The following is a 17,101-nucleotide window of genomic DNA, read 5'->3' on the forward strand; positions in this document are numbered from 1 at the left end:
TTAAAAACAATATTAAAAATTTAAAAAATATTTTTAAAAAACATGGATTAATTTAATGGATTTAATAAATAAAAAAGTGGGTATGTTTTATCCATATGTCTCCGTTTTTGACCAATACGAATCGTTTTGGTCAAATAGGACAAAAATCAGCAACGGTAGGCAATTGACCCAAAAAGAAAATAATAAATAATAATAAAAATAAAGACTGAGTTGACTCGTTCGAGTTGGTTCATAAATACAAGCGAACTCAGTCAAAAGGTCAAAAGAGCTTCAATCTTGGAACCTTCCCCGTTCCTCCCCTCATTTATTCTCTCTATAAATTCCCCTACGGTTTCTCTTTGCCGCCATAGCCATTACCAAACTCGAGCTTTTTTCTTTGTCTCTTGAAGATGAGGAACCATTTCTTCAAGTCTTTAACGCCTTCGCATTCTCCTGCCAGAACCACGCCGTCTCATTCCCCTGCTAGAACCACGCCGTCGCACGGCCTCTGCGAGTCTCTAATGGAGGAGAATATTGAAGTTGCAGAAACCCTAATTACGAAATGGGACTCTGCTTCTTCGTCTTATGCCGATATCACTCCTCTGTTCCAAGATGACCGCTACGAGGCTAAACAGTACCTGAAGGCTGTCAAGGATTTGCAGACGGCGATGGATTATTTCGGCACCGAGCATACGAACTCTCAACATCTTGTTCGCGCTCAGCGTCTGATGCAGACCGCGATGAAGAGGTTGCAGAGGGAGTTCCACAGGATTTTGGCGGAGAATCGGACGCATCTGGATCCGGAATCTATTTCGAATCGGTCGTCTAGGAATTCGGTTCTCACTGGTAACTCTGATTTGGAGGATGATTCTGAGGACGATTTGCGATTTGCGAACGAGAATGTTTCCGAGGAGGAGCGGATGTCGAGATCGGCTATTGCGGATTTGAAATCGATTGCGGAAGGTATGATTTCTGCTGGTTATGGTAAAGAGTGTGTGAAGATTTATACTGTTAATCGGAAATCGATTGTTGAGGAAGGACTGTATAATCTTGGAGTTGCGAAGACGAGTTATCATCATGTTCATAGGATGGAGTGGGAGGTTTTGGAAGTGAAGATCAAGAACTGGTTGAATGCTGTTAAAATTGCTGTTAAAACTTTCTTCGAAGCGGAGAAATACCTCTGCGATCGAGTTTTTTGGAGTTCCGCTTCGATTAGAGAGTCTGTTTTCTCTGAAATTACCAAAGAGAGCGCTCTAACTCTGTTTGGCTTCCCGGAAATGGCGGTGAAATCGAAGAAATCTCCCGAGAAAATATTCCTGATTCTCGATCTGTACGAAGCGATCTTCAATCTCTGGCCGGATATCGAATCAATGTTCGCCTGCGAATCCACAGCCTCCGTCCGATCTCTAATCGACCATTCGCTAACGAAAATCGCGGAAAGCATCCGCTCCATGCTCGTCGATTTCGAATCTCACATCCAGAAAGATTCCTCCAGAACGCCAGTACCAGGCGGCGGAGTTCATCCACTCACTCGCTACGTGATGAACTACATCGCATTCCTCAGCGACTACAGCGGAATCCTCCCAGGAATAGTCGCGGATTGGCCGTTGATGCTTCACTCTCCATTGCCGGAATCCTTCTTTGGCGGAAACGATTCGGAAGAAAATCCTCTCGCCTTACGCTTGGCCTGGTTGATTTTAGTCCTCCTCTCGAAGCTCGACAGCAAAGCGGAGGTGTACCACGACGCGCCTCTGTCCTACATCTTCCTAGCGAACAACCTCGAGTACATCGTCGTGAAGGTACGAACCTCAAATCTGAAATCCGTTCTAGGAGACGAGTGGATCGAGAGCCACGAAGCGAAGGTGAAGCAGTACGCATCAAGCTACATACGGATGGGATGGAGCAGAGTGTTCTTATCACTACCGGAGAATCCGATGGCGGAGATCTCGCCGGAGAGAGCAAGAAAACACTTCCACGATTTCAATATCGCATTCGAAGAAGCCTACAAGCATCAAGCGTCATGGATCGTGATGGATTCAAAGCTGCGTGAGCACATCAAGATCACGCTGGGGAAGAAACTCGGGACGCTCTACGGTGAGTTCTACATCAACTACCGTGCGCGATTGGAGAATCTTTACGGAAATGATTCGGAGGTGAGATTTGCACCGGATGATTTGGGAAACTACTTGTCGGATTTGCTTCACGCCGATGGGAATTCGGGAGCGAGTGTTTCTTCAACGTCGTCGTTATCGTCGTCGCCGTATCACTTTCATGGTGGTCGGCGAAGTGGATGAGGCGGCGGTGGACGGCGGCAGATAAGGACAAACTTAAGAAGTGATGTGTGAGGATATAATCTTCGAGACGTGTATAAAGCAAATTTATTTTAATTTAATTTTTTTAAAAAATTATTTTGTATGGATTGGATATGAACGAAATGTAAATTCCGTTTAAACCTCAAACGTATGGGGACCACCAGGTTAGTATGTAGTCGCAGTCGCTTTTTGTTGAATCTTCGTGATCTTAATCTAAACTATCATATTGTGTTTAATCTTTTATTTTGTCATTTTTTAAACTGAATAACGGTATGAAATTATTTATTTATTTATTAACGTATTTTGATACGATAACAACAGCCTTGTCTACCGAGCTACGTTTAGATTATTGCTTAATTCTCGGGTCTATCGTTAAATCATATTTTTAACTTTTCATTTTCTACACACAATTAGAGACGTCCACGTGTGGGGGCAAGGACCGAGAAGTCATCTCCACCTCATATTTCTATTTCTATCTCAGCAAAATTCTTAGTTTATTTTTTATGAAGTTGAAGCTGGGTGCTAAGATCGGGTTTCCCACAAAATTCTTAGCTTATATATATATGTTATATAAGTTATGTAACGACTCATGCTTAAGATTTAGAATCTGGATTCTCCATCTGTTTGCTCCAGCATTTTCGTGCATCTCGAACGATATGGTCACGTTACCTATTTCTCCCTTTTTAAGAGTGAAGAATATCCTCATAAACCAATACGAGTCCTTCCAGCCAGTTTTGTCCCCACTGACATGCATCCCAAAAAAATTTCAAAAAATTATGTATAGAGTTACGTTCACATTAACTATACATATACCGCTATGAAATGAATTCTTAAGAAATGGTTCATCTATAGGCTTTAAATTTATTTATGATCAAACTAACTCTTAATAGATGAAATCAATCAAGAAAATAGGCTCCACCTAACCATAACGTCTATAAAAAATAAAAATAAAAAAGGTCGTAATTTTTTAAGATTAATAATTGTTGGGAAAAAGATTGAACTATCTGAATTTATATGATAATAGGCTTTTCTTCCACGAAGCTATTAAGATTCTCAGTTTAATTTCTATCTAACAATTATTTTTGTTAGAACGTTTGACCATTTGATTGAGATCTATATCTTAATCGTTGAACTATGTTCTCGTTCGTCACGATTTTTAATGAAATAAGAGTAAATACGATGGAAAATTCAAAGTAGCTACAACCTCCCTGTTTGAGAAGTTAAACAATTTGGATGTTTTGAAAATGAATACTCAAAAACAAGTGGGGTTTGAGTAGGTGATATTCATTATATCCCTCAATTATATGTTCCCTAATACTCAAAAACAACACTTCCATATTTTGTTCTTACCATGTGCCCATTTAATGCAAAACACCAATTCATTTCATTCGAGTAGATATGGTGTGTTTTAGCCCATATGTATGTGAAGTTCTCAATAATCATTTAAAATCTTTTGCTCGCAAATATTGTTTGCTTTGACTCGTTACATATTGTCGTCAATCTCACGTTTTAAAATACGTCTGTTAGAGAGAGGTTTCCACACCCTTAAAAAGATTGTTTTGTTCCCCTAGACTTGCAAAACACACAATGAAGCAAGAAAAAGAGAAATCTTAAGTGAATAGAAGGAGACTCAAAACTAGCAAGTTCGAGGGATATCAACATGAATCAAGGCTTATCAACATGAAATTTCACAAACGTAGTGTGTTCTACATGTGGAGTTCAAGTCAATGGTGAAACTGTAGAAACTCACGAGAGGCAATTCAACGCTCAAATGGTGTTCAATTGTGGACTGTGGACACATGATCGTGACTAGTTCGCACACAATTGATAACCAAAAACAAAGTCATGAAAGTTTATGCTCAAAGTGGACAATATCAATCATTGTGGAAGTAAGTGATTTCTAACATGGTATCAAAGTTGTGCTCTTAGTTATGTCGATAAAATCTTCAAGTGTCGAACAATCAAATTGTGAGTCTCGAATGTGTAGTAAAAAATGACACAAGTGTCGAACAAAAGGTATACTTTGTTCGAAAGCTCCAAAAAAGGAGTCAAACCTCAATTAAAGGGAGACTATACAAGAACTCCCTAGGCCTGAGAGGAAGTTCTATGGCGTACTTTGTTCAATAAGTCTTCAAGTGTCGAACAATCAAGTTGTGAGTCTCGAATGTGTAGTCAAAAGTGACACAACAAGTGTCGAACAAAAGGTATACTTTGTTCGAAAGCTCCAGAAAATGAGTCAAACCTCAATCAAAGGGAGACTATTCAAGAGCTCCATAGGCCTAAAAGAAAGTTCTATGGTGTACTTTGTCCAATAAGAGGATGATTGAAGAATCAATGAAAGGGAGTCCCACGTTGGATAACTAAGGAGGTGATCATAGGTTTATATATAAGGAACACATCTTCATTGATATATTGTAAAGGTCCGTGATTCCAAACTCACTATCTCATATCCATACAAGTCAATCAAAGATTAGCAAAATGAAGAAAAAGAATTGATGGCTAAACAATCATATAACCAGTACAAGGATTGATCATTAAGATGATGATGGGAGTGATACAGAGTGTTCAAATTCATCAGGTTTGAGCTTACATTAATAAACAACACAGAAGACGACTCTAAAAAGGCAACAAAGTACATACAAATGGGCAAAGAACAAGTCAGTTTTTCAGATTGAACAAAAGAACCTAAGCCTTTTTTGGGGATTTTGTAGCCTTAGAGGCCTTTGATGGAGATTTAGGTTCTTTAGTGGCTGCTTTTTCACTCTTCTTAGGCAACAGAACTGGGTTTATGTTTGGAAGAACACCACCATGTGCAATCGTTACGCCGGCTAGCAATTTCCCAAGCTCTTCATCGTTTCTTATGGCCAACAATACATGCCTAGGAATTATTCTGTTCTTCTTGTTGTCTCGGGCTGCATTTCCAGCCAATTCCAACACCTAATTTGCCCCCGTTCGTGATAGATTAGAGATCAAAAGCATAGGATTCGATGTTTATTTGAAATCTAAGATCTATATACCCAAGGATTCAATCATATTCATGCTCACCAAATCCAATAAGGAAATCAAGTTGAATTCAACATTCCAATCAATAATTATGTTCCAAGCTACAGCAAACACATGTCAAAAGCAATAATTAGTCAACCTAAGCTAAAATTCACGAGATATTTCATTTCAAATTCATCAGTTCTTTGAATTTCCTAATCTTTTCCTCAAATCAAATAGTTCTAATGATCTAGCAAAATTCAACGTAACAACAGCCAATCGATGAGTTAAGAATCTAGTTCCAGAATTAAATTCGAATCCCTAACTATCCACATCCAACAGAAAGAAACACAGATCTAGAAAGCAGAAGGAGTTCAGCAAGTACCTCGGCGGCGAGATATTCAAGAACGGCGGCCAAGTAGACCGGAGCTCCGGTACCGACACGTCGAGCATACCGGCCATTCTTCAAGTACCGACCAATTCTACCGACGGGGAACTGGAGACCAGCCTTAACGGAGCGGGAAACTGGCTTCTTCTTCGGACCGCCGCCCTTTCTTCCACCTGCTCCCTTCTTTAACTTGGCGCTAGAATCCATCGGAACTTGACCCTGGTCGCCGGAAAATCAAAGGCAGTTGCAGAGATTACAGGAAAACAGATTTGGATCAGTGGATATGACGATGAGAAGCTCTGAAATTGAGGTAATGTTTTTATAGAGCGGTATGAAACAACGAGCATTTGAGGATGGAGACGAACTCAGAAATGGGTGCACGTTAGACCGTACGATACAGTTCAATCGACGGGTGTGGATGAACTGTAGAGCGATCCGCGTTATTCAAAATGGACCAATTAGAAGAGAGGATATTTTTTGTTTTTCAATTTTTTTAATGTTAAAAAATGTTGATAATATGACTCACCCGAACAATCTAATAGGGGTGTACATTCAACCCGACAACCCGACAACTCGGACCAACTCAACCCGAAGGATAAGGGTTGAGTTGGATTAGCATTTTGGGTAGGGTTGTGTTCATTTTTTTTGAACCCGAATTGAATTGGTTCAGTTTCGGGTTCGTAGATAAAACCTTTGGGTTGATCTAAGCCAAATAAAATATATAAATTATATGAAGAATACGTATTAATAAGTTTTTCAGAGTGGTACCTCGGCCTCTTTAGGAATACTCATGCCCAAGTATTGATCGATTTGTGTTTGTTTGTGAACTTTTAATATATTTTATCTAAGATTGTATCCGAATAATTGAAGGGTTTAGAAAATTTACCGAAATCATTACTTATCTAGATTTCTCGATCCGTTCAATCCTAAACACAATAGAGACCGAAGATTATAACCAACAACTCAAACAGACTAGTGACGTTGAGCCCGATTTGCGATTAAGGTAGAGATTAATTGTCACGGCCTAATATTTAACATCAAGTCGTGACTTACAATGACTATAACGTGTAGTGTGTATGCAAGAAATTCAAAGAAAAACATCATTTAAAAAAAAATCAATCATTTATTTCGTAGGAAGAACGTTTCATTACAAAAAGAACATAAGTGAAAATTTTTAGACAAAGGAAGAAAACATGAAAGACAAAGTGTAGTAGAAGGTAAGACTGGACTGACGCTCCGGGACACGCTTCCTCTGTGACAATCCACATCCCTCAACGCGCTTTCTCTTGACACAACGCCTCATGTACTTGAAAAAAAAAAATATATATATATATATATATAACAAGGATAAGTATAAAAATTATACTCACTAAGCCACTCACTTGTAAGCACTTATCGCATCCTAATTTTAGTAAACTTCCACGGTCTTTTCTTTGGCTCTAGATCGCCTAGTTTCGGTCTTAGCTCCTTGGGGCTTCTTTGGTTCTTCATCCTTTCATTTAAACCATAAGAGTTTCCTTATGCCAACCTGTCTTTGACTGGTGCCCTGCGAGTAGCTACCTCGGCATGGCTATGAGACTACCTGGTGTCTTACATAGGAAGTGGGCTGCAACCCCCTAGTCCCATGGTAATCCCCCTTTATTCGGGGAGGGCTACCTCCCCCATTCCCATCCAGCTAAATGGTCCGTTACAATGTAGGTCTCCCATTTCCCATGCTAAAACGACTTTAGAGTAGACGAGTCCTGATTAGGAACCCCCTGGTCTCCCACGAAGCTGTAACCCCAATCGTACACAAGTAACCTAAGGGTACTCTAGGGATAGTTCATTTACCGTGGTAATTTCTTATGCTCCTAGGGGAGGGTTAGGTCTTCACTTAGGAACTTGTCACTCTAACCACAAAACCCTAGTTTTATCGTTAAACTGAATCATGAAAGCTAATAGAATGTACCCATTATAACTAGCATCATCGTACAACATTCATGCAACTATAAACATACATGCTCAACGGGGCGATATAACTATCAAGCTCCCGGAGCGCAGATTTCACAAGTTCCCTTCTTTCACCATGAATCAAACATATACATATAAAGCAGAAGCTTAAAACATAATTGCAACAATCAGATAATTCTCAAAATACTTCACATAATACATCCATATTCTTAACAAATAACTTACCTACATTCAAACATGGAAAGCTACCACCTAAGGTAATTAAACAAGCATGCATGCATAACGAAGCGACTCCTACAAGTATTTCTTCCTAAAGTTCCATGTGGTGACTTACTTGGTTGACGCGTACCCTTACGTTAGCGTTTCAACACAAATAGCGTGTCCAAAAGTACTGATTTTTTCCCTATTACATCCTATTTCATATAAAATAGAGTTAGGATTAGATTCAGGAGGAAAATAGGGAAAACAGGAGCCGAACGGGACGAAAACGGGCTTACACGCGCTAGCCACGCATTGGAACAAGCTCACTCGCAGGTTCCACACGCGAGTGCCACGCACGCACACTTTTGCTGTAGCCGCGGGTCGTCGGTTCGGTTCGGGTGCGGGGGTTCGAGTGGACTGCGGGTCGTTGCGGTTCATCTCATTGCACGGGTGCCGGATCGGCTGAGGAATGTGAGTCGGGTGTCGCTGCCGGGAACGTGTGTCGCTGGAAGAATGGAACCGTGTCGCTCCATACGGTGTTTGACACATGTCTAGTGGATATCGGTGCACGCGGGCCTCTTGTCGGTTGACACGTGGCGCACCGTCATCTTCTCTCTCCTCCTAGCAGAAAAGTGAGGTTTCCGACATTCTTCTCATTTTTCTATCTCTCGATTCTTAATCAAAATCGAAATGACTTTTTCACAAAGTTTTAGATCATACTACAACCTACGTGCCACTATTTTTTTTCTTAATTTTTACTTAATCATACAACGAGTTATGAGCGTCGGAAGGAGGTTCGTTAACATCCTTATCGTTCTTGGAAAGATTCTCAGATCTCAACGGTTCGTCCGATTTTCCTCACGAAATCAGCGGCGGATCTTCGCTTGATGAAGGTAGCAAACTTTAGCACTCCATTCCTAAACGAAGATCTCAGATCTGAAGAGGAACATTTTAGATCTTACCTCATGGATTTCTCTCAGATCTTGACGAAAAATGGAACCTCAACAACCGAGTCCTTTTTTTCAAGAAGAAACTTCAGCATGTAAGTCTTGGTCGAGAATGAACTTCGATGATGGTTCTCCGACGAGAAGTCCGGCAGTTTGCTTTCCCCCTCAAGTTTCTTTTCTCTCAACTTTCTTCCTCACACTTTTCTCTTTTGCAGGTGCTCTGTGTAAAATCCTCAAGACCCCTAATGGGCTGAGGGGCAAATTACCCCTTTTGCCCTTCTAACTTTGACTAACTTTCTTTTTAGCCTTACAAACTCTCCCCTCCTTAGAAACTTTCGTCTCCGAAAGTTGGTATCTCTTGAAAGAGTTCGGGATAGGCTCTCCTTACATAATCTTCCTGTTCCCAAGTCGCCTCCTCGTCTCGATGGTTACCTCATGCGACTTTCACCAAGGAATAACTTTGTTGCGCAGTCGCTAGTGTCTCAATCCAAAATTCTACTGGGTCTTTCCTCGTAGGATAGATCTTCCTGAAGAGGAAGAGTTTCGTGTTCAATCACATGAGTAGGGTATGGGGTGTACTTTCGCAACATAGACACGTAGAACACGTTGTGAACGGCAGCGAGGTTTGGTGGTAGAGCAATCCTATTGTTAGGATCGCACAACAACGTACACACTCGATCTAGATGAACACAAAGAACAGGATAGAGAAAAGTGCAAGGAGAACTCTGGCTAAAAGGATTTGTATTGATGACTTCTTCAAGTATGTACAGTAAGAGAGAATTACAGAGAATAAAAAGTACATTTCAAAGCTCTACCGCACCGGATATATATATAGTTTAGTTTACTATATATAGCTTTACCAGATTTAACCATCTACTATATATAGCTATTTACTATATATAGCTTTACCCGATTTAACCATCTACTATATATAGTTATTTACCATATATAGCTTTACCGGATATAGCTTTATCGGATATAACCGTTGACCAAGCTATAAATAAGCAGCAGGCTCCATAATCTAATAATTCTCCCACTTGGAGACTGATCTAGTCAACCAAGAATTTCATTCTCAAATGACCATGAGCATCTTCATGGCACCATATCAATTGAGGTTTTACACAACCTCAATATTCCAACATCAACACATTTTGTCAACATGTTTGTTGGATTCTTTGCACCCTCTATCTTCTCCAAACACATCACCATCTTTCACTAACCTGCAAGTGAAATGGTATAGTCTTCTGTGTTTTCTCTTTAAATGATAGACCGAGTTCCTTCGCCAACTGTATGACACTCTGACTATCTCTGTAAAGAATATCTTCGTGCTACTTCTTGCCCATTCTTCCAGATAGTCAGTCATCCATATCGTCTTCTTTCCAGCTTCAACTATTGCCACGTACTCAGCCTCAGTACAACGCATTTTTGAAGCCTAGGCGTTTCATCATCCATGGCTTGCTCCTACTTGGTTGTATCCTCCAACTGTAGGGCCTCATCAAAGGGTTGTGGTTCCCTTTCATCAACAATAGATAGTGTAATGAAGGTACATACATATCTGGTACTCTGATAGTATAGGATGATCTTCTCAACACCAGTTCAGGTGTCACTTGCTCCACTACTGATTCCTCCGCAACAACCTCAGGAGTTTGTTGAGTATCTACTACAAGATCACTTACTGATTTTCTCCGCAACTCAACCTCAACTCCCACTTGCTTTGTTGTCTTGGAACCTTGCTCCATATCTGGTTCCTCAGCAGTAGTCTCAGGAGTTTCTTGAGTATCTGCTACAACATCACTAGGTGAGTTTCCCTGAAACTCAAGCTCAACTCCCACTTGCTTCGTGGTCTTGGAACCTTGCTCCACATCTGGTTCCATTTCCAACCGCACTTTCTTCCATTCTCTAGCGGTTCTTGTGAAGCTAACTCGTTTCTGCTTGCTCATAACGTAGTTCTCACAACGACCCACATCAACAGATTTCAGACTTTCTAAAACTCCTTTCGCAGCCAGCCTCTTCATTCCTTTCGCGCTCATAAGTTCAAGTCTATTGTGCCGTAGACTTGAATTTGAAGCACTCTCAGCAACAGCAGCTATGTTCATACACCCTGCAGTGGTGTATAAGGTTCCAGATTTTGAGCCATGTGCTACCACCGTAGCACCCTTCATAATCTTCCACGAACTCTTCCCTAACTCTGTTGCATAACCTGTGCTGTCCAACTGACCAATAGAGATCAGGTTTCTTTTGAGACCAGGAATATATCTGACATCCTTTAATGTCCACTGATTTCCTGCCGGAGTTTTTATGCAGACATCTCCTTTTCCTTTAATCTCCAAATCTTTGTTGTTGGTAAGATACACCTTTCTCGAAATTTTGGTAAGTCTGTCAACAACTACCCTGATTACGTTGAAGCTCTGCTTGGTCTTGAGCAAATCCGAGATAAAATCCATACAAACTGCTTCTCATTTCCACTGGGGACTTTCAAGGGTTGTAGCAGTCCTGCTGGGCGTTGTCTCGGGGCCTTCACCTGCTGACAGGTCAAGCATCGGTTTCAAAATCTGCTATGTCCTTCTTCATCCCTGGCCACCAATAACATCCCTTAAGATCTTGATACATCTTTGTACTTCTAGGGTGGAACGTGTAAGAAGTATCATGGGCTTCCGTCATAATATCCTTCAGGATCTTCTTGTCACGGGAAACACACATGCGATTTTTCCACAATAAGTTCCCGTCTGAAGAGATAGAGTACCCCGCTGGTCTTCCTGTTTGTGTTTGACTCCACACTTTCCTAAGATGTTCATCAGACTTCCGGGCGTCAATAATTTGTTTTCGTAGGGTGGGTTGCATGGTCATCTGTGTTATCTGAGTAGTACCACCTCTAATTACAACATCGATTCTAGCCCTCTTCATCTCATCATGTATTCTTTCCTGCTTGGTGATCATTGCGGAAGTATGAACAACCTTTTTGCTCAATGCGTCCGCTACAACATTGACCTTGCCTGGATGATACAGGATCTCGATGTCATAATCCTTTACTTGTTCCAACCACCTCCTCTGACTCATATTAACCATCTTCTCTCCATATAGATAATGTCGCCATGTTTTCAGTACGAACACCACTGCTGCTAACTCAAGGTCAAGAGTGGGATAGTTTTGTTCATATTCCTTCAGCTGTCTAGAAGCGTAAGCTATTACTTTACCCTTCTGCATGAGCACGCATCCTAGAACTTTTCTTGATGCATCGCTGTACACCACTAGATTCCCTGATCCATCTGAAACTGTGAGGACTGGTGCTGTCACCAGCCTCTCCTTGAGTTCTTGGAAACTCTATTCACAAGCTGATGTCCACACAAAGGGTTTGCCCTTCTTGGTTAACTGTGTTAGCGTCGAAGATATTTTGGAGAAATCCTGGACAAACCTTCTGTAATATCCAACTAGTCCCAGAAAACTCCGTACTTCAGTGACTGTAGTCGGCCTTGACCACTTCATAACTGCCTCTATCTTAGCTGGGTCCATTGTGATTCCTCTACTTAACACCACATGACCCAAAAATGCTGCCTCAGATAGCCAAAACTCGCACTTGGAAAACTTGGCGTATAGTCGTTGGGTTCTCAATACGGTCAGAACTTTCCTCAAATGCTTTTCGTGCTCTACCTTTGACTTAGAGTATACCAGAATGTCGTCAATAAACACTATAACAAAAGTGTTCAAGAATTTCTTAAACACTCTCTTCATTAGTTCCATGAAGACAACTGGTGCATTGGTAAGCCAAAGGACATGACGAGAAACTCGTAATGTCCATAGCGACTTCTGAAGGTCGTTTTGGGTATATCTTCTTCCCTTATTCTCAATTGATGATACCCTGACCTCAAGTCAATTTTGGAGAAGATCGTTGCTCCTTGTAATTGATCAAACAAATCGTCCATTCTCGAGAGGGGGTACTTATTCTTTATGGCGACCTTGTTCAGCTCTTTATTGTCTATACACAGACGCAGGGATCCATCCTTCTTCTTGACAAACAGAAGAGGGGCTCCCCAGGGCGATACACTGGGTCGTATGAAACCCTTATCCAACAGCTTCTGTAACTGTTCCTTCAATTCCCTGAGTTCTGTAGGTGCTATTTTGTAGGGTGCCTTGGAGATCGGCGCAGTTCATGGTTCTAGGTCGATCCCGAAGTCAACTTCTCTAACTGGGGGCAAACTTGGCAAATCCTCTAGGAAAACATCAACGAATTCCCTGACAATGTGTACTGACGAGACTGTCTGTTCATTACAGCTGTCTAGGGTCACACTGGCTAAAAATGTGCTTGCACCACTACAAATCATCTTCCTAGCCTTTAGTGCTGTTGTGATGCTTGGGGTTCTTTTGGAAGTGTCTCCCTTATATGTAAAACTATCCCCTGAAGGAAGTCTGAGAGTAACTATTCGAGTTTCACAATCTATTAGAGCGCAATTCTCGCCTAGCAAATCCATACCCAAAATGACATCAAAGTCTTGCATACTTAACATTATTAAAGCAGCTTCTATGACACGTCCTGACACTGTCACACTGCCTCCCTTAACTCTATGAGTAACCATTAATAGCTCGTGAGCAAGGGTGGACACCGATGGGATGATCTTTAAGGGTTCTTTTTCTAGGTGCGTTAACTCAACGAATTCCTCAGACACAAACGAGTGGGTAGAACCTGAATCAAACAATACAAAAGTCAAATGACCAAAGATGGGTAGTGTACCTGTAACAACTGCGTCAGGCACGTCGGCTTGCCTGCCTGTGGTTGCATGGGCTACAGCCCTGCTGCTGTTGGGCACCCCGGCCTCTTTGATTCTTTATTGTAGGTTGGTTAGTATTATGATCTCTCCTATGAGAACAGTTTGCTACAAAGTGTCCTGTTTGGCCACAACTGTAGCATACATCAGTTACTTGTCGACATTCCCCCAGGTGAGGGCGCTGACACTTGAGACATGGGTCCTTGTTCTGTATTGGGGCTCTCCCTCGATCAGTAATGCCTCCACAGAGTGGTCTGCCAGTTTTGGGAAGGTTTCGGTTTATCTGTTTCCCTTGAACTGCGATGTGGGATTTTTGGGCTGACCCTGATGTAATTTGTTAATACGAGGCATATCAATGAGGATCGTCATTTTGAGGGCTTATGTATGATCTGTGGATGCCTGAGATGCCACATAACCTCTAATGTCCTCCCTTAAATCAACGATAAAACATTCAGTCTTAAGCTCTTCAGTGCTAACAAATATAGGAGATAATTTTGCCAATCTATTGAATTCCCAAATCATAATCCTCCACAGATTTGTCACCCTGCTTGAGTTCAAGGAATGCTGTCTGAAATTTTATTCTAGCAGTGACCGGATAGTATTTGTGGAAGTAAGCTTCTTTGAACTGACACCAAGTGATAGACTTTCCATGCGGTGCAATAATTTTTTGAGTACCCTTCCACTAGAAATGAGCCTATCCCTTCAACATATAAGTTCCGCAATGAACTTGATATTCCGGCGGGCAATTCATGAAAAAGAAGGTTGTTTCCATAGCCTCGACCAGGTTTCTGCTGCGACGGGATCTATTTTACCACTGTTAAAGGAAGGCGGGTTATGCCTCTGGAAGTCTTTCAGATAACAAGACTCTATATCTGATCCCTTGCAATGTTGTCTGTTGCATTGCCTGTTGCATTGTTGTCTGTTGTATTGGCTGTTGCATTGTCGCCTAGTTAGCCACAAATGTCTGCATCATCTGAGTCATCTAAGTCTGATTTTTCATAAAGGTTAACTTTAATGCCTGTAGCACATCCGTAGTGAGATTAGTTGTTGGCTGGCTAGGTGGAACCTCTATATTATTAGTGGGCACTGGTGGGAAAAGGGCGGTAGAGTCTGCGTCAGGTAAGTCTTTGGGTCGACGCTCTCCTTCAACTCATTCTTGATCTTGGTGCCCGTGGTATAGGACTCTCGAACCATTGAGGCATTTCATCAACAGGTTCAGGTTGTTCCACCTCAGGTGATGGAACATCAGTGTCCTGAGCGACTCTTCTTCTTCCCCTTCTAGGTCCAGGCCCGAGATAGGGTCCACGTCTCTTTTGTGCCATTAGCTACCACAATAGAAAAATTGTGGTTACAATTCATTCAAAGCACATCCTCTAGTAAATGTGCAACTGTAACTCAACAAACAGTCATGATAAATTCCCTACACTAACAACTTAGCTCATGACTTTGCAATTCAAATCCGTGAGATTGTCTGGTCGCGAGCGGCACGTGATTGATGGGCGTGTCATAGAGGATTCGACTCTTTAACCTAAGTGTCTACAGGACCTATGTCTTGGTGCTCTGATACCAAATTTGTCACGACCCAATATTTAACATCAAGTTGTGACTTACAATGACTATGACGTGTAGTGTGTATGCAAGAAATTCAAAGAAAAACATCATTTCAAAAAAAAAAAAAATCAATCATTTATTTCATAGGTGACTATTTTTAACAAAGAAAGAAAACATGAAGGACAAAGTGTACTAAAAGGTAAGACCGGACTGACGCCCCGGGACACGCTTCCTCTGTGACAATCCACATCCCTCAACGCGCTTTCTCTTGACACAACGCCTCATGTACTTGAAAAAAAAAAGATATAACAAGGATAAGTATAAAAATTATACTCAGTAAGCCACTCACTTGTAAGCACTTATCGCATCCTAATTTTAGTAAACTTCCACGGTCTTTTCTTTGGCTCTAGATCGCCTAGTTTCGGTCTTAGCTCCTTGGGGCTTCTTTGGTTCTTCATCCTTTCATTTAAACCATAAGAGTTCCCTTATGCCAACCTGTGTTTGACTGGTGCCTTGCGAGTAGCTATCTCGACATGACTATGAGACTACCTGGTGTCTTACATAGGAAGTGGGTTGCAACCCCCTAGTCCCATGGTAATCCCTCTTTTTTCGGGGAGGGCTACCTCCCCCATTCCCATCCAGCTAAATGGTCCGTTACAACGTGGGTCTCCTGTTTTCCATGCTAAAACGGCTTTAGAGCAGACGAGTCCTGATTAGGAACCCCCTGGTCTCCCACGAAGCTGTAAGACCAATCGCACACAAGTAACCTAAGGGTACTCTAGGGGCAGTTCGTTTACCGTGGTAATTTCTTATTCTCCTAGGGGAGGGTTAGGTCTTCACTTAGGAACTTGTCACTCTAACCATAAAACCCTAGTTTTATCGTTGAACTGAATCATGAAAGCTAATAGAGTGTAGCCATTATAACTAGCATTATCATACAACATTCATGCAACTATAAACAGACATGCTCAACGGGGAGATATAACCATCAAGCTCCCGGAACGCAGATTTCACAAGTTCCCTTCCTTCTTTCACCATGAATCAAACATATACATATAAAGCGGAAGCTTAAAACATAATTGTAACACTCAGATAATTCTCAAAATACTTCACATAATACATCCATATTCTTAACAAACAAATTACCTACATTCAAACATGGAAAGCTACCACTTAAGGTAATTAAACTAGCATGCATGCATAACCAAGCGACTCTTACAAGTATTTCTTCCTAAAGTTCCGTGTGATGACTTACTTGGTCAACGCTTGCCCTTATGTTAGCATTTCAAGACAAATAGCATGTCTAAAAGTACTGATTATTCCCCAATTAGATCCTATTTCATATAAAATAGTTAGGATTGGATTCAGGAGGAAAATAGGGAAAACAGGAGTCGAACGGGATGAAATGGGCTTACACGCGCTTCCACCCGCTGGAACAAGCTCACTCACAGGTTCCACGCGCGAGTGCCACGCGCGCACGCTTTTGCTGCAGCCGCGGGTCGTCGGTTCGATTCGGGTGGACCGCGGGTCGTTGCGGTTCGTCTCATCGCGCAAGTGCCCGATCGACTGAGTAACGCGGGTCGGGTGTCGCTGGAAGACTGGAACTACGTTGCTCCATACGGTGTTCGACGTGTGTCTGGTGGCTATCGGTGCACGCGAACCTCTTGCCGGTTGACACATGGCGCGTCGTTGCCTTCTCTCTCCGACTAGCAGAAAAATGAGGTTTCAGATTAGTTTTCTGATGTTCTTCTCATTTTTCTATCTCTCGATTTTTAATCCAAATCAAAATAACTTATTCAAGAAAGTTTTTGATCATACTACAACCTACGTGCCAATATTTTTTTCTTGATTTTTACTTAATCATACGACGAGTTATGAGTGTTGGAATTGTCCGTTCATCCTTACCGTTCTTGGAAAGATTCTCAAATCTCAACGTTTCGTGTGATTTTCCTCACGAAATCTCCTCAAGACCCGTATGGGCTGAAGGGCAGAATACCCCTTTTGCCCCTCTGACTTTGACCAACTTTTTTT

At 41.6% G+C, this 17,101-nt stretch overlaps 2 protein-coding genes and 1 pseudogene across 2 annotated transcripts; 1 reads left to right on the forward strand and 2 right to left on the reverse strand.

Annotated features, from left to right (window-relative positions):
* Positions 1-301: 301 nt before the first annotated feature.
* On the forward strand, positions 302-2,527 carry LOC111783145 (exocyst complex component EXO70H1 pseudogene; annotated as a pseudogene).
* A 2,276-nt stretch (positions 2,528-4,803) lies between these two features.
* Positions 4,804-5,980, reverse strand: LOC111783660 (histone H2A). Its single transcript, XM_023664577.2, has 2 exons — positions 5,659-5,980; positions 4,804-5,228 (listed from the first exon to the last, which is right to left on the reverse strand). Exons 1-2 carry the CDS (start codon positions 5,866-5,868, stop codon positions 4,977-4,979), a joined length of 462 nt encoding a protein of 153 aa, XP_023520345.1. The 5' UTR covers positions 5,869-5,980; the 3' UTR covers positions 4,804-4,976.
* A 6,924-nt stretch (positions 5,981-12,904) lies between these two features.
* On the reverse strand, positions 12,905-14,841 carry LOC147786540 (uncharacterized). The gene is made up of 2 exons (XM_087120502.1): positions 14,670-14,841; positions 12,905-13,437 (listed from the first exon to the last, which is right to left on the reverse strand). Exons 1-2 carry the CDS (start codon positions 14,839-14,841, stop codon positions 12,905-12,907), a joined length of 705 nt encoding a protein of 234 aa, XP_086976628.1.
* Positions 14,842-17,101: the final 2,260 nt, after the last annotated feature.

The sequence above is a fragment of the Cucurbita pepo genome, chromosome 20 (genome assembly GCF_057944985.1).
Source record: "Cucurbita pepo subsp. pepo isolate OVF chromosome 20, ASM5794498v1, whole genome shotgun sequence".
Taxonomy (NCBI): domain Eukaryota; kingdom Viridiplantae; phylum Streptophyta; class Magnoliopsida; order Cucurbitales; family Cucurbitaceae; genus Cucurbita; species Cucurbita pepo.

What these genes read in the sequence shown, in the direction of transcription:
- LOC111783660 (XM_023664577.2), bottom strand. Translation starts at nt 5,868, where the DNA reads ATGGATTCTAGCGCCAAGTTAAAGAAGGGAGCAGGTGGAAGAAAGGGC. An exon ending in TTGAATATCTCGCCGCCGAG is followed by an intron (nt 5,229 to 5,658) that starts GTACTTGCTGAA and finishes GGGGCAAATTAG; the next exon opens with GTGTTGGAATTGGCTGGAAA.
- LOC147786540 (XM_087120502.1), bottom strand. Translation starts at nt 14,841, where the DNA reads ATGGCACAAAAGAGACGTGGACCCTATCTCGGGCCTGGACCTAGAAGG. An exon ending in GGCACCAAGATCAAGAATGA is followed by an intron (nt 13,438 to 14,669) that starts GTTGAAGGAGAG and finishes TGTTTGATTCAG; the next exon opens with GTTCTACCCACTCGTTTGTG.